The 25,683-nt window shown below is 34.5% G+C and overlaps 1 protein-coding gene across 6 annotated transcripts in view; it reads left to right on the top strand.

The window, feature by feature from the left end:
• SCAF11 (SR-related CTD associated factor 11) overlaps positions 1–25,683 on the top strand; it is a 67,733-nt gene that overhangs the window by 7,046 nt on the left and 35,004 nt on the right. For 4 of the 6 annotated variants that reach the window (XM_084957175.1, XM_084957173.1, XM_021092989.2 and 1 more), the window contains exons 2-4: positions 11,735–11,816; positions 13,990–14,147; positions 25,056–25,133. Coding sequence is in view for 3 of the 6 variants with exons in the window: in XM_021092989.2 (XP_020948648.1) it covers positions 11,756–11,816; positions 13,990–14,147; positions 25,056–25,133 (297 nt within the window). In the remaining 3 variants the exon portion in view is untranslated. Of the gene's footprint in view, positions 1–11,734; positions 11,817–13,989; positions 14,148–20,982; positions 21,151–25,055; positions 25,134–25,683 lie in introns of those variants that run through there. The other 2 variants (XM_005664158.4, XM_084957174.1) reach the window with 2 other exon arrangements.

Raw genomic sequence — 25,683 nt, 5'->3', positions numbered from 1 at the left:
TGTTTCTGTTTTTTTCTAACTAGTGTTCCATACCTTCCTCCCTTTCTGTTACTGCATTATCTTCAAAACCTTCAATTTAAAAATCTCAGAAACTATTCTCAAAGTAGATAAATGAGAGATAGCTGAGCTTACCCTCAGTGATTTTCTACTTTTTACAAAATACAGTTTAAATCCTACCTTGGATTTTAAGTTCCCTTACATTCTGGCCCATAATTATGTCTTTGCCCTTATCTCCTACTGCTATCCTAAATCAATTCTTTCTGACTAAATTAGTCCTGGAAAGTCATGTTTGGCCCTTAGCATATATCGTATGCTATTTTGTTGTTCATCTTTTGTATCATATTTTTCCACCTCTACTTTTTGCACTAGGAAGGGGTATAGTATCTTAATATGTCTTTGAAATTCAATGCCAGGCCCAGTACCCTAACTGCTTAAAGTAAACAAAAATGGAAATATAAACATTAAAGACAGCAGCCACAGCAACACTGCTTTGAGAATTCTCTGGGATCAGTGAAAGCTTACAATTGATATATGATTTGTTAATGTAAATATAACACTATTTTGTAATGCTTGGATGGTCTGTCAAGAAAATTATTTCTCGGAGCTCCCATTGTGGTGCGGTGAAATGAATCCGACTAGTATCCATGAGGATTTGGGTTCGATGCCTGGCCTTACTCAGTGGGTCAGGGATCTGGTGTTGCCATGAGCTGTGGTGTAGGTCACAGACTCAGCTCAGATCTGGCCTTGCAGTAGCTATAACGTACATAGGCCAGTGGTTACAACTCCGATTCAGCCCCTAGCCTGGGAACCTCCATGTTCTGTGGGTGTGGCCCGAAAAAGACAAAAAAAGAGTATTTGCTTTTACTTGTTGAAACATTTTTATACCTGCTTTAAATCTTTGTGAGACAATTCACCCAGTGTAACATTATCTGTCTTCTTGGTTTTATTTTCTGTTGGTTGTCTTTTTCCCCTGTGTTCATTTGAGATTTTCCTAGTTCACTAGTTATTTTAACTATTTTCCTAGTTATTTTAGATTGTGTTTTGGACATTTTGAGCAACTTGCTGTCTCAAGCTCTTTCTTCTCTGTTATATCCATGCTATTTTTTAGATCCTTGGGACAGCACTCCACCCCCTTTCCTTTTTGGCCCTTTCGCCAGAAAGCGCAGTCTTTGGCTAGAAAAGCTCAGTCTGCACTGTGGTGTGTAATTTCCACAATTGCATCTGGAACCAGATGACAGGAAGACAGGAGAAAAAACAAGATTAGCCTAGAGTTTCTTCAGTCAGTGAGGGTGATACCTGTCCCTTAGACTTTAGGCTTCTATTGGCCCTGGCACTGCCTCTGTTGCAGCCATCACCACCACAAGATTGATTGGGAACTGGGGCGTGGGGAATGAAGAGAGAAAGAAAAAGAGCTATGTCTTACTCTTGAGTATTAGAATACTGCTTTCCTACTGCTTGGGCAGAGCTAGAGGGCTTTTTATAGATCTCTCTCTTTTTGTTACAAGTGGTTACTTAGTAGGTTTCAGGCTACATTAAGCTCAGGCTGGGGGCAAAACTGGATGGGAAAAAAATTACAAATTCACTACCAGTTTGATAATATATCAGATTCTGGGCTCCAGTCCACTTGTTATTATTTACCTTATAACTTTCAGTTAGCTGCTTCATTTATTCTGTCTAGGTTTTATAGTTTCATTCAGTGCTATTAACAAGGTAGAATATGCTTATTCTATTTTGTGCAGAACATAAACTCTCATTATCTATTTTGAAAAGTAATAATAACTTGAATCTCCTTATTTTAATGGTTAAATATGGTCTATCATTTTTTTCAATTTATGTGATCTTACCATGTATAACAGTACAAATTCTGTTGAGATGCTATATTAAATGAAGAAGGAAAAACAAACATTCATTTTCTGTTTTAGATTAGCTCATAATTTTCATGAATTCTAATATTCCAAAATTAATTTGAAAAACTGTTTTCCTATTTTCAATTTAATCTGTTTTCTGCCTGAGAATTTCTGGCTTGCTTTTCATTTTGGAAATGTTTTAATTTTATTCATTTTAACCTTTTAAAAATGATTTGTTTTAATAATTGGTCATCATAGAGCATAGTATGAGGTGACATGCTTCATATTAGTGGACTCTGTTGTCACTCACTTGCTGTTGCAGACACTGCAAGAATTTTAGTCATTCTGACGTGTGTCTTCACTTCACTTCCTTTATTGATATGTGAAACTGATTTCATTATAAGGTCTTTAAGTGTGGATTTCTTCAGCTTCTTTATTTTCAGTAAAAGAAAGTTGTTTCTGGTAAACAAAAAGATTATTTGTTCATCAATGAATGCTGCTTTGAAAACAAACCTTTTCCTAGATAGGTCCAGAACAAAGGAAATGAATATGAAAAGATTCCTTGAAATTGTTGTTGTTGATCAGCTGCTGACAAGCAACCAAATCACTGATAATGCCGTAGAAAAAGAACTAGGAAGTATTTTCAGGTACTGATGTGCAATACTGAATGCAGAGCTTGTATCTTAGCCTGTTTGGGCTGCTGCAACAAAATACCAAAAGTGGTGGCTTATAAAAAACAAATTTATTTCTCAGAGTTCTAGAGGCTAGAAGTCGAAGATTAGGGTGCCAGCCTGGTTGGGTGAGGGCCCTCTTCCAGGTCTCAGATTTCCTTGAATCCTCATGTGGTAGAGGGGTTAGGGATATTTCTGGAGCTACTTTTATTAGGCATTAATCTCTCTCACGGAGGTTCTACTCTCTATAAGCACATTCCAAAGGTTCCACCTACTGATAATACCATCACCTTTAGGGGTTTGGATTTCAACATGAATTTTTGGGGAAAATAAATATTCAGACCATAGCAGCATGTGTAAATGAGTCCAATAAAACAAAAATTGATTGAAAGTCTTCTGAGTTTTAGATCCATTTCAGTTTTACTGTTGTTTGGTATTTATAAAGTTGAGGTGAAATTAAAACTGTTGGCAGAAATGAAAATTTTGTTGCTGTTTTTGTAAAAAAGATATCCTATGTTGTTGATTCTCCATTGACTTACTTTCTGATTAAGAATTTTACTTTTTTTTTTTTCTTTTTAGGGCCGCATCCGTGGCATGTGGAAGTTCCCAGGCTAGGGGTCAAATTGGAGCTGCAACTGCTGGCCTACGCCACAGCCAATCGGGATCCAAGCCATGTCTGAAACCAGTAGCACAGCTCATGACAACGCTGGATCCTTAACCCACTGAGCAACGACAGGGATCGAACCCACATCCTCATGGATACTAGTTGGGTTCGTTAACGCTGAGCCATGATGTGAACTCCAAGAAGTTTACTTTTAACTTAAAAATCAAATGCTGAAAAAATATGTCAGTATTGTGATCATAAATAGAAATTGGTTTGTTGAAAGGACAAAGACTTTGTTTATTAAAGACCTGTAGTTGTTTTTTAAAAATTTTTTATTATAGTTGATTTACAATATTTTGTGAATTTCTGCTATACAGCAAAGTGACCTAGTTATACATGCACATACACACACATTCTTTTTTTCACGTTATCCGCCATCATGTTCCATCACAAGTGATTAGATATAGTTCCCTGTGTTGTACAGCAGGATCTCATTGCTTTTCCACTCCAAATGCATTTGTTTGCATCTGCTGACCCCAAACTCCCAGTCCATCCCATTCCCTCCCCTGTGACAACCACAAGCCTGTTCTCTGAGTCCATGAGTTTGTTTCTTTTCTGTAAATAGGTTCATTTGTGCTGTATATTAGATTCCAAATGTAAATGATATCATAAATTATTTCTCTTTCTCTTACTTACTTCATTTAGTATGGGAGTCTCTAGTTCCATCCATGTTGCTGTAAATGGCATTATTTTGTTCTTTTTTGTGGCTGAGTAGTATTCCATTATGTGTATGAACCACATCTTCCTAATCCATTCATCTTTCTGTGGACATTTGGGTTGTTTCCATGTCTTGGCTACTGTGAATAGTGTTGCAGTGAAGAAAGGGGTGCGTATATCTTTTTCAATGAAAGTTTTGTCCAGATATATGCCCAAGAGTGGGATTGGTGGATCATATGGTAGCTCTTTAATTAGTTTTCTGAGTACCTACATACTGTTTTCCGTAGTGGTTGTACCAATTTACATTCCCACCAGCAGTGTAGGAGGGTTCCCTTTTCTCCACACCCTCTCTAGCATTTCTTATTTGTAGACTTGCTAATGATGGCCCTTCTGACTAGTGTGAGGTGGTACCACATTGTAGTTTTGATTTACATTTCTCTGATAATTAGTGATGTTGAGCATTTTTTCATGTGCTGCTGGCCATCTGTCTGTTTTTTTTGGAGAAAGCCTCTTTAGGTCTTCTGCCCATTTTTAAATTGGGTTGTTTGGGGGGTTTTTTTGGTTTTTTGTTTTTGTTTTTATTTTGCTGTGGAGTTCTATCAGTTGATAGTGTATGTTTTAGAGATTGAGCCTTTGTTGGTTGCAGTGTTTGAAGCTGTTTTCTCCCATTCCTTAGGTTGTCTTTTTTTTTTTTTTTTTTTTTTTTTAATAGTTTCCTTCGATGTGGAAAAGCTTTAAGTTTGATTAGGTCCCATTGATTTATATTTTGTTTTTATTTCTATTGCTTTGTGAGACTAACCTAAGAAAACATTTGTATGGTTTATGTCAGAGAATGTTTTGCCTCTGTTCTCTTCTAGGAGTTTGGTGGTGTCTTGTTGGTGTCTTGTCTTAATTTTAGTTTACTTTTGTGCATGGCGTGAGGGTGTGTTCTAGTTTCATTGATTTACATGCGGCTGTCCAGTTTTCCCAGTACCACTTGCTGAGAAGACTGTCTTTTCCCCATTTCATATTCTTTCCTCCTTTGTTGAATATTAATTGAGCGTAGGTGTCTGAGTTTATTTCTGGGTTCTCTGTTCTTTCCCATTGGTCTGTATGTCTGTTTTTGAACCAGTATCACATGTCTTGATTACTGTAGCTTTGTAATACTGTCTGAAGTCTGGGAGAGTTATGCCTCGTGCTTGTTTTTTTTTTTTTTTCCTCAGGATCATTTTGGCAATTCTGGGTCTTTATGGTTCCATATAAATTTTTGGATTGTTTGTTCTAGTTCTGTGAAAAATGTCACGGGTAATTTGATAGGGTAATTTTGCATTGAATCTGTAGATTGCTTTGGGTAGTATGGCCATTTTAACAATATTAATTCTTCCAATCTAGGATCAGGGACTACCTTTACATTTGTTTGAATCCTCTTTAATATCCTAGATTAATGTTTTACAATTCTCAGCATATAAGTCCTTCACCTTAGTCAGGTACACTCCTAGGCATTTAATTTTTTGGGTGCGATTTTAAAAGATACTGTATTTGTATGTTCCTTTTCTAATATTTCATCCAGTATACAGAAATGCAACCGATTTCTGAATGTTAATGTTGTATCCTGCTACTTTGCTGAATTCGTTGATCAGTTTGGGTAGTTTTTATGTGGAGTTCTTAGGGTTATCTATATATAGTATCATGTCTTCTGCATAGGGTGACAGTTTTACCTCTTTTCTAATTTGGATATTTGTTTGTCTGATTGCTGTGGTTAGGACTCCCAATACTATTATGTTGAATAAAAGTGGTGAGGGTGGGGCATCCCTGTCTCATTCCAGATTTTAGGGGGAAGGCTTTTAGATTTTCTCCATTGAGTATTATATTGTAGTTATTTTTTAAATTCATGATATTTGGTTTTAGTTAATGTGATATTATAATTGTATGAAAAATGTACTATTTTATGAAATTTGAAAAAAAAAAAAAGAGAAAAGATTCTTCCCTCCACCTCTCCATTCAAACATTAGTCTGAAAAGCTTTTTCTGGAGATAAACCTTTATTGTGTGGGGTCAGGCACAGTGTATTTTTCATGTTTGCCTAATGGTCAATAAAGGAAATATAAAATGGCCAGAAAATCAACTTACCTGTGTTCTCTTACTTGTGAATATCCTTCCTTTGTTTTGAAAGTTAAAATCCTCACTATTATGTTAAAATTGACACTTCCATTTCTGAGCCCTTTAAAGATGTAAATGTTATAATGGTACAGAACAGTTGGGAGAGGGGTAAAATATTTTTAAAATCTACTTGGTCTTAGTTGGGAATCCTTTTTTACAAAGGCTTATGTTGGAAGAATTCGGTGCTCATTGTGTCCTTCTATAGTACCTTCTGCTTACATCTATTATAGCACCTGCTATACTCTGTTGTTATTGTTGATTTTTATTTTTGTTTCTGTCAGATGTGTTAGTGCTTAAGGCTTAGTGGTGCATAGAAAATAGAGAGCACTGACTAAATATTTGTTAACTTATGAACTAACAGGCTTTAGAAATGTGGGGAGTATGGTGTAGGGCTTGTTGAAAAAAAAAAGTGGTTACTGGCTAAGGATACTTAAGAACTGTAGATCAGGAAGAAATTTAAATATTAGTAGTTGAATTTATGGGCTGTTTAAATATCTTTTTCTTAATTGCCTTCTTAGACGATAAGACCTAGTCTATGTGTTGGGGTAGGTTTCTTTTTCTAATTCGTCATTGCTTCGTTTTCACTTTTTTTCCCTCCATATGCTGAAATGTGATTTTTTGAGCTTCTCCTTCACTGAACAAAATGTTTTCATTATTGTTTGCTTCCAGTACCTATGTATGTCTTCATATTTGCAGGCATATAGTCACTCTATCAAAGTATCTTACATTCTAAATAAATTATACTCATATCTGGGGGCCCTCTATAATAAGTACTAATTTACACTTTCCTATTCTCATTTCTTCTAAACCCAAGTTAAGTAAGGGAGCATCTGGGTGAAAGTACAGTAAAATAGGACTAATTTTCATAATTCCCTCTCCAGAATAGTTTGATGGAAAACCCACCTGAAGAATCTTAGGTAAGAATGGTAAGAAGCCTAGGAAATACTTGTAAATTTACTAAAAATATTTAAGTGACACTCTTAGGTACCACCTAGAAAATTGTGATTGTAGCTTCACTTAAACATGACCTCTTCTTTTTTGCTGGAGTTAAAATATGTTAATAGCATTTAGTGTTTTATCTCCTTTAACTATATAAAGTAGGAAACAGGATACAAAAATCCTGGGGCTATTTACTTTGTGAATCCTAGATTTTGTGTCTTGCTTCAATATTTTTATTTCTAGATAAAAAGGAATCTTGATAAATAGTGTAAAATAAAGAACTTATCTATTTTGTATAAAATCTGTTTGAAGAATTTAATTTGACAATTTAAATTTTGTAAACTTTTTACTCATACCTTTCTATATGTGGATATTCTTTGAAATACAGGAGAGTTTAAAACTTGTTTAATAATGAAAATCTGTTCTTAATGATAGTCATACAAATTTATCAATCTTTTTTTAAATTTTTTCAGCTTTTTAGGGTCACACCTGTGGCATAGGGAGTTTCCCAGGATAGGGGTCGAATCAGAGGTGTAAGTCGCTGGCCTCTGAACCATATGCCAGCAACAACCAAATCTTAGTCACATTTATGACCTACACCACAGCTCACAGCAGTGCCGGATCCTTAACCCACTGAGAGAGGCCAGGGCTTGAACCCGCATTCTCATGGATACTAGTCAGATTCATTTCTGCTGAACAGTGGGAGCTCCTCCTGGATTTATCAATCTTAATCATATGATACACCTAAAATGTCTTTGAGGTTGGGAGAATTCGTGTGTTTGTGCATATGTGCTAGTTGTTGAGTACTTCTGTTGTGCTAGTCTGGGTGCTGAACACCCTAAATGGATTATGTGATCATGTAATTTAATCTTCATGATGACTGAAATGGTTACTACTTTATCTCCATTTTGTACATGAAGAGCAGGCATAAAGAAGTTGTCACACTACTAGCAAGTGGCAGACTAGGTGATATTTGAATCCAGCAGTCTTTTTCTAAAACCTGTGCTAAAGGGACATTCCTATCTACTGAAGAGTACTGTGCTGTCAAGTACTACTTAAATTTAATCAAAACTTAAATAAAAGTTAAGTTCCTCACTCGCCCTAGCCATATTTCAAGTGCTTTGATAGCGCATGGGTAACACTGTTAACTGAACTATCTCATACAATACTGTTACTTGAATGTACTGTAATGGCTGGTTTGAGACTCTGATGTATTCCTAGATTTGTATAGGAAAATGAATTTTTGGCTTCCTGAAAACTGATTTGTACCAATGCTTTTTTTTTACTCCAAATTTGAAGTTGATGGCTTTTATGATACATAAAATTTCTAGATTAGGTCATTCTTCCCAAACTGCTTTATGAATATATTTAGAATAGAATTTCTGACACATAACAGAAGCAAAATGTAATGAAATAGAATAGGGCAACCTGAAAGATGAGGGATATTTTTAAGATAAGGATAAGAGATTTAAAAAGATATTTTGGAAAGGTAGAAACTCTAGCCTGGGAAGAGATATTAAGGATTGAAATTTATAAATTAAAATCATCTGAAAAGTAAACGGTTTACCTAAAATTTTAGATGAATGTACATTTTTTGAAAATTGGGATAAACCGAAATTAAAAGAAATTTTGGTTTGTCTTATAGATAATTAAAGAATTTATTAGTAGAACTAATAAATGATCTAGGTGGAATATGACATGATTATAGAATCATAAATATTAATATTGTGAAATTGGGTTATATCTAACTTTTTGGATAACTGCAAGGAAGGATAGTCCAGCCCACTTATAGCTTATCTTAGGTCTTTTGTTGACCACAAATTACTCACTAGAACCATGAGTCTGTATTGTATCCCTGTATTTATGTTACTGGAAGTTCATAGCAAAACTAGTATTAAAAACCCTGGAGTTTTAGATTAAAAACTGGAGTCCAGGCAGATAGAACATGAACAAGTTGTGATAAGTTGTTGAACTGAAACTCGTGAGTTTTATCTAGTGAAGTGCTAAATAACATCCCATCACTTTGAATGAATGATTTGGTAACGTGGCATAATTGTTTTTAGGTATGGAAACAGTGAATAAAACATGGTATGTTCAAGAAGAAACACACAACTTCTAAAACTTGGAACACTTAAACAGTTTTTAAAGCAGATTTCTAGCATGTAAAAAAAGGCAGTCTGTAACTTGATAGAGGTCTCTCAATTGCTCAGTGATGAACTGTTACAGATCATTGCATGAGTTAAAGACAATATTGTAAAGTATTAATTATAAATTTTATTACATGTAAATATATAAATATAAGCTTAATATTCTTAGGGAAGAAATGGGAAAATAGCATAGGTTAGACTCCCCAGTAGAGTATAAATTATTTAGCTATATAAAAGGATAGTGTATTACATTTTCTGAACACTTCCTAGGTTTCTAAAATACTGTGTTAATTTTCTTTCCTTTTTTTTTTTTTGTCCTTTTGGGGCCGCACCTGTGGATGTGGAGGTTCCCAGGCTAGGGTCTAATCAGAGCTGTAGCCGCGAGCCTGAACCACAGCCACAGCAATGCCAGATCTGATCCGCAACCTCTACCATAGCTCAAGGCAACGCTGGGATCCTTAATCTGCTGAGCAAGGCCAGGGATTGAACCCATAACCTCATGGTTCTTAGATTTGTTTCCACTATGCCACGACGGGAACTCTGAAATACTGTGTTAATTTTCAAGTTGACATTTTATTACATTGAGTTAAACTTAAATATTTCTTAATTTTCAGATAATTTAGGATAAAATGGGGAGATGGTATGAATTTGCCCAAATAAAGAATTACACTCAATTATCATACAGGAGTATACTGTGACTCTAAAATCAGCTAGGTTTGGAAGTTTCTAGAGCAGTGTTTCTTAGGCTTTACTGTACAGAAGTTCTTTGTCAAGTGCAGATTCTTATCGGCTAGTCTAGAATGGTGTCTGAGGTATCTTGAATTTGTAGCAAGTTCCAAAATCATATTGATACTGTCCTTCTGAGTAAATATCAAGTAGAATAGTAATCTGTGACTATCTGAATATTTTAAGGTAACCTCCTATCTCAGCAATTCCATCATTCTGGTTGCTGAAGTCAAAGTATTGTGGAATTATCTTGGACTCTTGCTCTCTAACACATACTCCACCCTCTGTCTGTCAGCAAATCCTTATGGCTGTATTTTGAAAACATTGCTGGAATCTGAGCACTTTTCATCACCTTTGCTACTGCTCTAGTACAAGCCACTGTCATCTCCCCCTCTAGGTTATGGCAGTAGTATCCTTGCTGGCCTCTGCTTTTCCCTTTGCCTTCTTTCTCTTCTGCTTAAAAGCCCTTACTGGCACTCTTTAAGCCAATGTATTTAACTTAGTCTGTAAGGTGTTATATGACCTAAAGAATGGCACCAGAACTAAAACAAATGTTGCAAATATAGGCTGAAGGGGAAAAGGTTTTTTCTGTTGTCCTTGACATTCTACTTTTATTAAGGCAGACTGAAATTGAATTAACCTTTTGAAAGTAACTCTAATCCTGACTCAAATTTCAAATTTTTAACCTACTAAAACCTTTGAGTTATTCTTATATGTGTTAGTTTCTTACTTTCTACTTGGGTTTTGAACAAAAGTATGCGCCTTTGCATTTCTCCTATTTGACCTAATAGAGAATTTTCCTAGGCAATACGTATGTTTAATGTAGATACTAGCATTTGTACATTTTTTTTTAACAAACTAAAAGAAAAATTACTTCTTATATACATGGGAGATGCAACACAACTGATGAAATTGGGGATTTCTTATGCCTAGATGTTCCAAAATATATTTGAATAGTTCATTGCAATTACTTGTCTTGCATCAGTTCAAGAAAGAATTCTGAGTTGACTTAAAAAATAATTTTACCTCATAAATTTGTTCCCCTTGCCTAACAAATTCCTTTCCTTTCCTCTTTTTCTTATCTTGCTTCTTGTAATCACCATTTTCCTAGTCCTCTAGACCAGAATGATCTTTTACTCCTTCCCAGTGTTTATTCAGTCACCAAATCTCAGAAATTCTTCAGCTCTTTTGATTTCTTGCTTTTTCTCCACAACCAGTTCACTCTAGCTATTCAAGTGTCTGCCTCTAATCTCTCCCCACTGTAATCCCATTCTGTGCTTTGCAGGCAGATCATTCTTTTAAAAGATTCATTTACATTACTTAACTGCACCTCAGTCTTCTTCAGAGCAGTCATAAGACTGAATCTATCTAAACCTCTCCGTCAGTCATTAGAGAGCCTTCCTTCTGTAATCAAGCCCTGCTTGATTTATATTGTTCTTATTGCCCTTGTTACCTTCACTGTAATCTTTCAGATACATGTCTTGGTTTATATGCCTATCCCTCCTTACTGTATATACACAGTTGCGCTTTCACCCACTTTCTTTCACTTGTCAGACTGGCCTAGCTAAATGCCATTTTATTCCTTTATACTGTATTGCTCCTCAATTGCGTTAAGCTCCTTAAGCACACATAACCTATCAACTTCAATGAAAACTGTAGTCCAAACTGATCTTTTCTGTAAGTGCCAATTGTATTTATGTCTGTAGCAAAAAATTTATCATTAGTCTTTCTTACTTAATATGTCTTCTCCTTTCAGTAAGACTATGTGCTTGGTGGCAAGGAGTATAAAAGTGTATTGGTTTATTCAAAAAACTTACTGGCTTGGCTTGTATTGTGTTCTTTCATGTGTAAAATAATTTCTTACAGTTTGGTTTTTTAAAAAATATATTTATATTATTGAGACAAGGCAAACATAAAAAATTCTCTGTTATAATTCATCCTATAGGAATCCCTTTTTCAAGGAGAAATGAAGAAGAAAACTCTCTATACCCTAAATGTGGGCGATCAGGAGTATGAAGACATGGAAGGTAACTTACTTTTTATAAAGTTTGTGTGTGGAAAGCAGCACTTAGTGTTTCCAAATTGTTCATGTGTATTACATTTTAAAATAATACTGGGAGCTTTTTGTACTTATATTTTTTGTTCTTAAACTGAAATAAGCTGCCTAAATAAGAAGTACACTCTTTTTTTAACCTGTTCTCCTTCATGATAAGATTGATGTCTTATCTTCCATGTCAAGTTTTTTAGTTTGTTGAGCACTCTTAAATTTTTTGCTCCTTACTGATTTAAGAATGACATTTTTTGTTATTTTCCTTTTTTTTGTCTGTTCCTTTTCTTATTCCTAAAAAAAATCTTAAGGAAAGCTCCTTTAGTGAAAGTCTCTTGGTGGTAAACTCAAGTTTTTGTATTTATTTTATCCTATTCAGAGCTACTCAAAGATATGTAAATCTGGATTGATCATTTTTTTTGGGCTTTTAGCACTTTGAAGATATTATTAGCCATTTTCTGGTTGTCTTACTGGCTCTCAGGAAATGTCTTTTCAGCCTCATTGTCATTCTGTTGTAAATGATCTGTCTTTTCCCTCTTTTTTCCTTTAAAATCTTATTTTTATCTTTGATGTAAAGTTTTGCTACATCGTTTCTACGCATTGATTATTTTCATTTATCCTCTTTATCATGCCTTGTGTGTCCTTTATCTGTTGGATTATGTTTTATATTTGTTTTTGTTTATCATTTCCCAGACATTATTGCTTTAACTACTGCCTCCCCTTTATTCTCCTCTTCTGGGCTTCAATTAATATGTTAGATTTTGTTCTGACCTCACTTCCCAACCTCTCTTTCACAGATTTCATCTCCTTGTTTTTTACAGTCTAGATAGTTACTTCAAATCTTTCTTCCAGTTCAAAAGTAGTCTTTACTTTTGGGTCTGATCTGCTGCTAGTTATTCTACATAGTATTTGAAAGTTCAGATATTTGAAGCCAGTGGGCATCTAAATAAAGGTATAATACATAAATATGTAGATATATAAATATATCTAAAAACATTCTTGTTTCTGCTGATGCTTACTCAAAAGGTAATGTTTGATTATGAGCTCATATTTGATCCCTGTAATCTGTGTAATCCTTAGGACCTAAATTAGGGATGCTTTCCTCCAGAGGATTTGTATGTGTTTTTTTCTGAATCCATGCTGGGGCCACTAAATTTAGCTCCATTTGAAGGTCTTGGCTTAATATTGGAATGTCTCAGGATCAGTTCCCCTACCTGGGTTGGTCCTAAGGGTTAGGACAAGATCTGAACATTAGTATGGACTTGTGCTCCCAAGACCATCTCAGCTTTTCCATTTGCTTGGTGTATACTGTTCATATTTCAGCTGACTATTTCTTTATTTTTGTTTTATTTTGAATCCTGGAGTTTCTTTTACTCTTGAGCCAGCAATGCATACTTTTTTGTGTGTTGGGTGCATTTGTTGCTGGTAGGTATTTAAATTAGTACAAATCCTAAGGGGTATAACTTGACAGTGTCTGTTCAGATTACAAATGTACATACATGTTGATCTAGCATTCCATTTTTAAGAATTTATCCTGTAGATATTCTGTTAATTGTTTCTCCGCCTTTTGGCCAAGATCAAGTGTAGATATACTGTTAAAAATGTGAAATGAAAGGATTTTCACTGAAGTGATGTTCGTAATAGCCAGATGTTGAAAACATGTGAATGTCCTACCTGTAGATTAAAACAACAACAAAAATGCAGATTAGTGTGTATGGTGTTTTAACATTTGTGTGAATAAAAAAGTTTGAAAGACTGTATATTGGGATTTGCTTATCTATATATTCCATCTTGTTGTCTTTGGAAGAACACAGAGCAAACTTAAAGTTTGTTACTTGTTGCATTGGGAGGAACTGGATGGATGGGGGTAGATTTGAGTGGGAGATTTGTCATTATAACCTTTTTTACTTTAAAGTATTTGAACCATGTGACTATTACTTATTTTAAAATTACATTCATGAAAAATTCTTTTCATTCCTCCATTAAAATGTAAATTAGTAAATGTTGGAGGTCTTGTGTTCAAGGTGTATCTAATATTTAATTACTTTGTAGTAGGAGGGCCCTTTTAGAGTATTTAGTCCAGGATGCTGCCACAAATAAAAATCATTTGATCTGGAGAAATTGAAAGTATATATGGCTGCTTAACTTTATAGGTGAAGAAAACAAAGATAATACTGCAACCACTGGCCTGTTGTACAGTGAAGCTGACAGATGTCCAATATGTCTCAGTTGCCTATTAGAGAAGGAAATTGGTTTTCCAGAAAGCTGTAATCATGTCTTCTGCTTGACCTGTATTCTTAAATGGGCAGAGGTGAGTCTGAGAACAAGTATTAAATATTATTGTATTTTAGTTCCCTAGTATGATTTCATTCCACCTAGTTTAAAGAGTTGATACTGCTTTTCATAAATTATTTCGTAGTAATATGTCTTCCTCCACACAGGACAAATGTCCCTGTATTGCTCAAATTTTGTCAGTATATTGCCTTCTGAATTCTTTATATTCAGCTTTCTGTTCTTTTATAAATTAAAAAAAAAATTTTAATGCGTACCTTTAAAAAAAAAAACCCTGGAGTTCCCGTCGTGGCGCAGTGGTTAACGAATCCGACTAGGAACCATGAGGTTGCGGGTTCGGTCCCTGCCCTTGCTCAGTGGGTTAATGATCCGGCGTTGCCGTGAGCTGTGGTGTAGGTTGCAGACGCGGCTCGGATCCTGTGTTGCTGTGGCTCTGGCGTAGGCCGGTGGCTACAGCTCCGATTCAACCCCTAGCCTGGGAACCTCCATATGCCGCGGGAGCGGCCCAAGAAATAGCAACAACAACAACAAAAGACAAAAAGACAAAAGACAAAAAAAAAAAAAAACAAAAAACAAAAAACCTTAATAACCTTATGGGAATAGCAGATTAAGCATTTTTTTCTGATAAGAATACAGTAATTCATTTTCAGTATACTCAATGCTCTTGGGATAATAGCTATTTAATACTAATAATACCACCTTTCTCTGCTTTTTGTTTTATATTTTTCAGAGAATTTTTACATAGATTACTAAATTTTTTCTTTATATCAGTCTTGTCGGATTTTGCAGAGCATATGTAATAGTGTCCTTCCATTTTACAAATAAGGAAACATGGATTTTGTGTTCCATAACTTGGTCAAGGTCTCATAGCTTAAGAGGCAGAAGTAAATTTGTAACTGCATTTTCTAATTCCTGTTTTTGACTTACTAATTTCAAAGTTAGATATATCATTGAGGTTCCTCCTAGATAGTAAACGATTAAGAAATAGGGAAATTTCAAACTTTTTAATATATTATGTTGGTTCAATTTGGGTCAAATAGACCATGGTACTATATATTGAATATTAATATGAGCTCCATTGTTATGAATTATTAAATAAAAATTTGTCATTGATCATGCTATGTTCTGAGTTAGTAAATTGGCAGTGTGTAAAAATTAGTAAAGGAGATAAATCTTTTTTTTTTTTTTTTTTTTTTTTTTTTGTCTGTTTTTAGGGCTGCACCTGCAGCATATGGAGGTTCCCAGGCTAGGGGTCTAATTGGAACTGCAGCTGCCTACCTATGCCAAAGCCACAGCAACGTGGGATCCAAGCCTCATCTTTGACTCACACCATAGCTCATGGCAATGCCAGATCCTTAACTTACTGAGTGAGGCCAGGGATTGAACCTGCATCTTCATGGATACTAGTCGGGTTTGTTACCACCGAGCCCCAACAGGAACTCCTAATGATATAAATCTTAAAAAAAAAAAAAAAAAAGTATGTATGTATATATATGGTCTTTTTAAGGCCACACCCGTGGCACATGGAGGTTCCCAGGCTAGGGGTTGAATTGGAGCTGCAGCTGCTGGCTTATGCCACAGCAACACCAGATCCAAGCCATGTCTACAGCCTACACTACAGCAATGCCAGATCCTAACTCACTGAGCGAGGCCAGGGATTGAACCTGTATCCCCATAGATACTGTCAGTTCATTTCCCCTAAGCCACGAAGGGAACTCCTTAAAAATATTATTATTATTTTTTTTTGTCTTTTTGCCATTTCTAGGGCCGCTCCCGTGACGTATGAAGGTTCCCAGGCTAAGGGTCGAATCGGAGCTGTAGCCTCCGGCCTACGCCAGAGCCACAGCAACGCGGGATCTGAACCATGTCTGTGACCTACACCACAGCTCACGGCAACGCCGGATCGTTAACCCACTGAGCAAGGGCAGGGACCGAACCTGCAACCTCATGGTTCCTAGTTGGATTAGTTAACCATTGCGCCACAACGGGAACTTCCTTAAAAATATTTTTAACACAAGTGGCATTCAAATTGTTTGATATCCTTAAGCACACTGGAAATGAATCTCTTATTACATAATTGGGGTTTGAAAAGCTCTGTATTTTACTTACATTTCATTAATAGTGTAGAAAGGAGAACATAGCTTTATACTGACTCTATGGCCAAGTTCCGGGAGGAGAAAAAAAAGATTTGTTATACCATTTTAATTCATAATAGTATACTTGGAAATAGTTCTAATTTGATTAAAGTCTGAATTGGTCTTTGGCAAGCAAGGACTAAGGATAGGTGAAAATGTATTTTGGGAAAAAAGTGTTTTGAGTTTAATTATTTAATATAATTTGAAATCTCTGTGTTTGCAGGAGCATTGACTAATGAAATAAGAATGCATATTTTTCTCTGCCATCCAACTAATGATTTCATCTGTGTTGCATTTAGTGCACCATGGTTTGCTTTGTGATTAAATATCTTCAAAATAGAGGAGATTTTGCTTCCAATAGAGAAGCAGTATTACTGCATGGGTTGAAGGCTTCAGTTCAGTGCTTCTCATAAGATTGTGTTTAGTGACTATGTATTTGTGAGTTTCAATAACCGTAGTTTTGAGTATGTGCTTTTTTCTGTATGAGGAGAATAAAATAGGCTTGATTCTCTATTTTTCATTACGTCCTGCATGCATCTTTGATATAACCACCAGCTTTATCGTGGTGTACAAGTTCAGATTTCTTTAGAGTATGTATCTAGAAGTGGTACTGCTGGGTTATAGACTATGTACCTAACATATTCAACACAACTAGACAGTGTTAAACTTGTCTATGTTTTTAACTCTTGTTGAATATTTTTAGGTTGAGAATACTTGATAATATATATGCGGTCAACACTTTTCTTACATAATTATTTTCCTTTTGTATTACTCCTTTGTATATAAACATTTTGTTGAAGCCAAATTGCTTTTAAAAGAAAGTACTTATCTGCTATAAGACCTTATATTGTGATGGACAGTGGGGGAGTTGTGGTATTGTTTAAACAAAAGTAGTTAACCTTGAAAGCAGAGAACAAATGGAATATTCTGCATTATTTCATTGTTCCTAGTGGGGATAGCAGATATGAGTTAAATAAACCATTAAGTTGAGCAGTAACAAGAGCACAGTCTACTTATAAATTGTTCATTGTTAATAATAAATGAGTACTGGTTAACAAAATTACTTAGGCTTTGCACTAAATTTTCAGTTTGAATCTTTTATTTGTATGGTAAAAGTTAAATATGTCTTGGAAGTATATAAGTGCTTTGACAAATAGAAACAGATTTCATATTCATTAATGTTTTTATTCATGACCATTGGTTATTAAGATCTCTCCTTCTCATTTTCCTCATCATCCTCTGTTTTTAAAAAGAGTCATGTTCATTTACTTTGGATTTCAGGATTAGGAATAAGCATCGATATTCAGACTCTGCTAAGGCTTTCTTAAATATTCTTTCATTGAAATCACTGTGTTAATGTTTATTTAATATTCAAGGCAAGGATCCTGAACTCTTAATTTATTTCTAAACACTTCAAGGGGTAGCCTGAAATTAAAGTAATTTAAAAAAAATTGATCCATGGTTTAAAATTTTACTGATGTTCACTTCTAGTAGGAAGTCAGAAATAAAAATTGAGATTTAGGAGTTCCCGTCGTGGCTCAGCAGAAATGAATCTGACTAGTATCCATGAGGACACAGATTCGATTCTTGGCCTTGATCAGTGGGTTAAGGATCTGGTGTTGCCAGGAGCTATGGTGTAAGTCTCAGACACGCCTCTGAAACCCAATGCTGTGGCTGTGGTATAGGCCATCAGCTACAGCTCTGATTTGACCCCTAGCCTAGGAACCTCCATATGCCACAGGCATGGCCTAAAAAGACCCCCAAAAAGAGAGATTTAGAGTGGTTGGAAACCTACATAGTAGGCAAAAAGGATAAAATTATTCAAGTCCACTTTCCTAGTCTTGTATCTTTCAGAAATTTAGCTGAGCTGAGATTTGTACTCAGAGTTCTCTAAAATAGGATTCAAAATAGATATCAAGAACCAAGAAGAGTGACTCATTTATTTACTTTCACCTTAATATTTTAGGCATTGAAGAAGTTCTCCTTTAGAAACAAGTATATTTATTTTAGACACACTCCTGAAAATTTTCATCTTCTTAAAATATCTGTTTCCAAAGTCATAATTAGTTTCAATCTCTCAAATTTTGGTTCTGTGGTTATTTAAAACAAAAGCTATGTAAGGACTTTAAAGTGATTAAGTAACTGAATTTAGTCTCTAGATATTTTGTAGGATCTACCAAGGGAAGAAAGATCCAGGATAATGGAAACTAGTGGTTTTCATGGCCCATAGACTAATTGCCTCCCATTAGGGAAACTAGTACAAATTAAAATTAAACTTGTCCACTCTATGTTTAGTTTCAAGGAGCTCACAGATGGTAAGCCTGTTGGTTTATAAAACAAAAATGATGATGTAGAAGTAGAATATCGATCTAAACAAAGACACTTAAGGAAAGCTGAAGTTCTTACTAATTTAAAACATCAGTATTAGAACTGAGAATCTGAAATTAGAGGTCTTTGACCTGATAAAATGTGTATAGGACCAATATACAAAAGTTTATCAGTCACTCAGAAAATTATTTATTTTAGCTATACTGTGAGCAGAAATGCAGACTAATCATATTGAGGGCATTTAGTTTAAACATAAAGTTTTTTTTTTTTTTTTTTTTTTTTGTCTTTTTGTCTTTTGTTGTTGTTGTTGTTGCTATTTCTTGGGCTGCTCCCGCGGCATATGGAGGTTCCCAGGCTAGGGGTTGAATCGGAGCTGTAGCCACCGGCCTACGCCAGAGCCACAGCAACGCAGGATCCGAGCCGCGTCTGCAACCTACACCACAGCTCACGGCAACGCCGGATCGTTAACCCACTGAGCAAGGGCAGGGACGGAACCCGCAACCTCATGGTTCCTAGTCGGATTCGTTAACCACTGCGCCACGATGGGAACTCCAGTTTAAACATAAAGTTTAATCTTGATTGTCTGAATTGGCACATTTGAAAGTAGATATTTAAGTGAAGACTAGAGAAGTTTGACATACGGCCATAGTATTGACAGCCGATTATAATTATGATCCACAGTAGAAAAATCTACACACACACACATTCAGAACATAAGATCGATGATTTGATAGGTTGCAAGAAGTGGTTTTGACTCTTTAAAGTTTGAGGACTTAGGAACATTTCATGTTTAAAGTAAGAGTTTTTATTGTATTTAAAGGGACATGCAGTATATGTGATTAGCAGGTTCTTGATATCCACTGGGGTTCTTTTTTACGTAATGTAAATATTTCCCTTATCTTATGTAATTTTTTTATTGCAGTTAACTTTCCTAGTATAAGCACATTACCCTCCTTCGACTTATTTCTCTCAGTCCTCCATTTTATATCCAATACTGACAGCTTCAGTTTGAGAAAGTAAGGTTAATGAAATCAGAATAGGACAGTTGGCAGAGGTGTATTTTCTCCCATGAGAGTAGAAATGGAGAGAGTGTTACTGTGGTGATTTACAGTTCTCGAAGTCTGACAGCAGTGTTCAGTGCAGGCAGGTGAGGAGTATATTTTTGAACTAATAATACATACTAAAAAATACAATCAAAATATGACTTTAGTTGACTTACATCTTGACTATAGATGTGTTTAATGTACAGCTGTTCCTTTATGCAGTGAGTAGAAATTTATATATCATTCTGGTGATTAGATTACTGTTCAGTAGCATAATCCAGTGAAGTTTTATTGCCTGGATCTTCCCAACAGTTTTACCTAACACTTTAATTTTTCTTTATTCCTGAATGAAACCAAACCTCTCTCTTATATAGTTCTCTGTGAATAATAATTTAAACGTATCTGTGGAGCACTGCTCTTAGTCCTTATCTTTATAAAGCATTGTCAAATTCATTCATTTAATTATTACAGCTTGTGCAATAGGTGATTTAGGGCTGTGTGTCTTCATCCTTAAAGTGGGTTAGAGAGGTTACTATTTCTTGAATTTGTAACTAATTATTGCAAATCCTCAGTTGTTTTATTACCTTTAGTAGCACAAAGGATATTTTTAAATTGTGAGTGTTTTATTACCTAAAGCATATGTGTAGTAGATTTTTATTTAATACTCTGTTTTTACCAGTTGGGCAAATGAATGTGTATTTGTGTGTAGCCTCATTTTAAATGTCAGAATTTGTAAAATGATTTACACAGATAGTTTATGGGATTTTCCATTTTTATGCTGGAAAAAGAAAGTCATAACTATTAAATGTCAGAAGAAAAGACAGAAAAAAGAAAGAGTAAAAGTAATTCTACCCAATTGTTGTATCTTTAAGAACATGAAAGCGTTCCTTTTGATAGATAAAATGCTTTCTTGCTGTTAATTTTTATCACTGACAGCCATTTGTCCTATAGGATACATTTTTGAAAGCTGTTGTAAAGAACTATAGTTTCACTAATATGGGTCGACAAGGACTGCCTTGAAAGAACTGGTTAAATGTGATAGAATATATATAGGCCGACCACAGGTGAGCACTTTCTTTAGAGATCCAGGCTAGGTATCTTGGGACCATCAATGAGAAAAGATAGGTCCTGGTGAGTAGCTTTAGAATAAGCATCAACCTCTAATGATATGCATTCCTAAATCATCTTTATTTGATTTTGAACTGCAGTTTTATATAATGTGTTTTGTTTATTAGTAAGAGAGATAAATGTTCTAAAGTTTCCCATGATCAGACAAACCTACCTAAAGCATAGATACTGAGATTAGTCTTTAAGCACTTACCTTTAACACTTGCTTCTCTCTCTCTAGGAGGGCTTTCGGTAGGCAGCCTTTGTGATTGAGGATAGAGCAGCAGCAGAAAGCAAGAAATATTAGAAATCAAGAATCCTGAATTCCCAAATAAGGAAGGTTTCCTGTTCTTACATTTAAATGTGGGTTTGTCAGAGCTGGGAGTTTACAACGCTTCAGAATACTAGGGTATGTTTTACTGAAATCATTAGGAAGATTATTTTTTTCTATCAAAATTGCCTCCTTAACTTATAACCTTAGTACAGAGCATCACAGTAAAATGTATGCTCTGTTTTTAAATACACAGTACATTGTTAAGTAGTAATCAAATTCTGTTAATTTTGGAGCTGTATCACAAAGTTGAATGATGATATTGGATTACTTTGACTATGAAACTATTTAGGTACTTTAAAAATTATTGAAATAGAACTCATTGTTGATTTAAAATAGGTGAATACTTGAGGCTATTTTTGTTGTCTATAAGGACTCAAAATTGTGAATAACCAAAGGGTATTTGTTATTTATTTGTTTGTTTTTGTATACAAGGAAAACAAAATTCTGGGATAATTTTCTTCAAAACTAAAAGTACATTTTTAAGCAGAATTAAGTATATTAGTTAGATATTTTCAACATTAAGTTTTAAATATGAATTTTTAAAACCACACAACTTAAAAACTAAATTATTTTTAGTGACACAAACTCTGGAAACTAAGATTAAAATTTCTTTGATATTTTCTAAATAATACCTGCTGGATTATAAGGGTGAAGAATCCTTAGGGATGCTTTAAAGTTAGGTCATTTTCTAAAACTTATTTGTTAACCTTTTCTATTAAAGCTGTTTGATCATCATGTGATGTGTAACTGTATACTTGAGTACCTTTTAATGATGGTGGTCTTTGAACCTTGGCATGTGGTAATGTAAAGTAGCCATATGTTTTTCTTACAGTGCACAGTAACAAAAAATTAAAGATCTGCTTAATTTTTGAAATCTGTTTTGATTTCTTTTTTATTAAATTCTTCTTTAGCCACTATTAATTTATTGATTTATGCTGCGAAGACTTAGGATAACTTTTCCCTTTGAAATGCTTTGCTAAACTGTTTTAAGGTCTGAAATGGATATCATCATTTCTCAGTAGCCATAGCAAAGATATTTTGTTTACTATAGGTAGCTTATTTTCTGACCTGTGCTTTTTTTTTAACTGGGGTGGATATCTTGGTTTCAAGCAGTTTTTCTAATGGCTAAGCCTGAGCCAAAAAAATTCTTTTGACGTATTTTCTAGTGTTAACTAGATTGATTATCTTTAGGAAATATAATATATATATAGCTTATCATAATATATAGTAGTATATTTTTCTGGCTACTGCTTTTTTTTTTGTTTTCTCTTTCTTTTTTGTTTTTGAAGTAGCCGTGGACTCCTTTCCTCAAATGAAACCTTAGATAAATCCATGACAGTTATGCATAAGGGGAAAAAAAAACCCCACAAGAGCTTACTCAGAAGCCTATTGTCTGAAACAGATCAAAATGGAATGATCCAGGTTAAAACTCTGTCAGTTTGAACATGGTAAAGAGTGCCATTTGGCTGGTGTCAACAGAGGAAATTTAACAAAGAAAATGAGATTGTATAATTTCGGAGTTCTTGCAAGATTTGATGCATCTGATACAGAATAAACTTGTTTAACATAGTGGCTTTCTTTGGATTTAGTAGGTGTTACAACCTGAAATAGATATAATAAAATGAAATACTTTAATTTCCATAAAAATCATTGAGAATTCATGTCTCATATATATAAACATCAAATTGTGAGTTATCTTTTTATTAGTGAACTAGGCTTTGTTTAATTGTTAGTGCAGATGTTTAGAAGATTTTACACAGTACTTAGTCTATGCCATTAATTTCTGTAAAAACCCCAGAGATGATGATTATCTCCATTTTCACAAATGAGGTAACTGAGACGAGGAAAGGCTCTGTAATTTGCTCAAGGTTATACACAAGGACGAGATAGGGAAATAGTAAATCCAGAGTCTGACACATCTGTATCATAGTTTTTTTTTAAAAAAAATTGAAGGAAACAAATTTTATTATCTTTTTAATGAATGTTTAGATTTACCTTCAAAATAGAAATGAAAATATTTTGAAATTTTAGTAAAAATAGGTACTTGAAAGTTTCTACTTTCTAGTATTCTTTTGAATTACAAATGTATTTATATAACCTCTAGTCTAAGAAATTTCATGCAGTAAATGCTAATATGAACAACAGTCACACAATTATAATGTTGAGTTCTTTGAACTAGAATTGCTGTTTGCATTGCATTACTAAAAAGATGTGGACAGCTTTGCTGCTACTTGTATCAAAGCTTCTTAAGGTCAGGTTTTCTGTAGGGAAAGTAATAGCATCCTAAATCCGTAGTGTTTAGACGTAAGCTGAGCTGGCTTCTACCAGCCTGAACTGATATAATATAATACGGTCACATTTCATAATTCAGATATGATGTAAAGCATTTTATCAAGGCCTACCTACTTAGGAAAAGAAAAATCGCTTTTTAGCAGAGTAATAAAAAAGTAACTCTGTAGTTCAGCTGACCCCGAAGTGACTCTTAAGCTTTGTGAAAATAGATGATCAAGGGCCACCACACACAGTCTTTTCTACTGTACTTATATAAGCATATTTTGATATGTGCCAGCGTCCAGAAAGGAAAAAAATCACATTTTTCCACTAAGATAATTTATCAAAATTCTATTACTATCTTGTCTTTTAGGCTATTGCTATTAAATTGTTAGAATCCTGTTTTATAACCATATATATATTCAAATATCAACTTTTGGTATTTTCTTCATAGGCTACAGAATCTCCCCTCCTATCTTAGTAAACAACATACCTATCTTAAATTATTTAAATAATATAAACCAATTCCTATACAAACATTTAATAGTATCATCAGAGAAACTTTTTTTTTAATTGACCGTGCCTACAGCATGTGGAAGTTCCTGGTCTAGGGATTGAAACTGCACCACAGCAGCAACCCGAGCCACTGCGGTGACACCGCCAGATCCTTAGCCTGCTGTACCACAAGGGAGCTCCAGAAACTCTTAATTATAGTTGATGCACATTTGATTTGAAAGTACAAGAAATATATTTATGTCAAAATTAAGTTGATTTGCAGCATGATCAAAGGACAGTTTTTCTTAAATCTATACAGAAAGTCTACAATTTAGCTTGAAAAAGACCAGCAGCCTAATAAAGGAATTAGGCAAAAGGCATAAGTAGACAGTTTAAAGAAAAGCAACTTTGAAGAGTCCTTAAATATGAAAATATTTTTAACCTTAGTCATATAAAAGGAAATGTAAATTAAAACTTATGACATACCATGGTATTAAGAATGAAGCAGCTCTGCAATAGTAATATGATACATAAGAGAAAAACAAGATTCAGTTTAGCATCTGAGTTAATTATACTGTATAAGGCGTGTGTGTGTGTGTGTGTGTGTGTGTGTATGTGTATATATGTATATGTATAAGCATTGGCTGTCTCCAAAAGGATATGTTAAGAAACTGCTTCTGGAGAGGTCACCTATGTGGCTAAGGGAGGAGTGGAGAAATCCTTCATATCTAAAATTTTTCTATTGCTGATATAACTGCCTATTCCAAATTATTTTGGGGGAAAATACTGGCATATAATATTAAATCTATAAGGGACCTGTCCAAGCCATTCCTTCAGCTTATTTAGAGACTCACAGAGCTGATAGCTGCAGCCCAGCTTTCCTTTCATTATACTGGGCAGCAGTTCTCAACTTGGCAGCAGGTCTTACTAGGTATTGTTTTGATAACAAAGATCTTTTTTCTTGTTCATCACTGTATTCTGCTTAATTTAGCTCTCAGTAGGTGCTTTGTCAGTGTTTGAATTTTTTTAAGTTAAGGTATTTATTGCTCTGTTGTATGATAAAGGTGGAAAGTATTTCGTCTTTACCTTTGAAAGAAGAAAAAAATATTTTTCTGTTGTTTCTTGTTTCGATGAAAAACAAAAATGCATTTGTTTAATTTTGATCTATTTTAAAGAGACATTTGTAAAGTTATAATTTGTTAATCATTTTTCAGACACTGGCTTCATGTCCTATTGACCGGAAACCTTTTCAGGCAGTGTTTAAATTCAGTGCATTGGAAGGTTGTGTTAAGGTAAGACTTAGATTTTCTTTTGCAGAATGAACTGTATAAACTTAATTAAGATGATTTTGCTTTAGTAGACTTTGAACTTGAATATGTTTGTGAATTATTCATCTTTAGGTTTAATGTGTTTAATTTCCATTGGTAAAAATGTTTGGATGGAATATTAGATTCAAAGACAAACCCCACAAAAACTTAAGTCCAAAATACCTGAAAATTATGTTTTCATGAAAAACTTAAAATGTTGAGAAGATTAAACAAAAGGAATTAATTATAAAATGGCGTTTTTGTGCTTAAATGCTGGTGCTTGAAGGAAAGTCAGTTTAATTGAAGAAGAGGAAGGGGGTTTATGGAGATCTTCAGAGGGACTTCTCATAGTTTTAAGGTTGGCATGAGCAGATGATTTTTAAGTTCGATTTTATGGTAATGCTTAATCCTAATCACATCCTTGAGATGAGCATACCACACTGATGTTACTTATGATTATAAACCATGGTTATGATTTGTATTCACATTTATCTTTGAAAGAAGAAAAAAGAAATAGGAACATATTCCTGAGTTA

Source organism: Sus scrofa, chromosome 5, assembly GCF_054392235.1.
Source record: "Sus scrofa isolate SSC_HxYL_T2T_F1_AM1 chromosome 5, Sscrofa_HxYL_maternal_Yorkshire_Landrace_v2.0, whole genome shotgun sequence".
In the NCBI taxonomy this organism is placed as follows: Eukaryota; Metazoa; Chordata; class Mammalia; order Artiodactyla; family Suidae; genus Sus; species Sus scrofa.
Note: the sequence above shows the minus strand (reverse complement) of the source record. Positions and strands in the feature narration are given on the sequence as shown.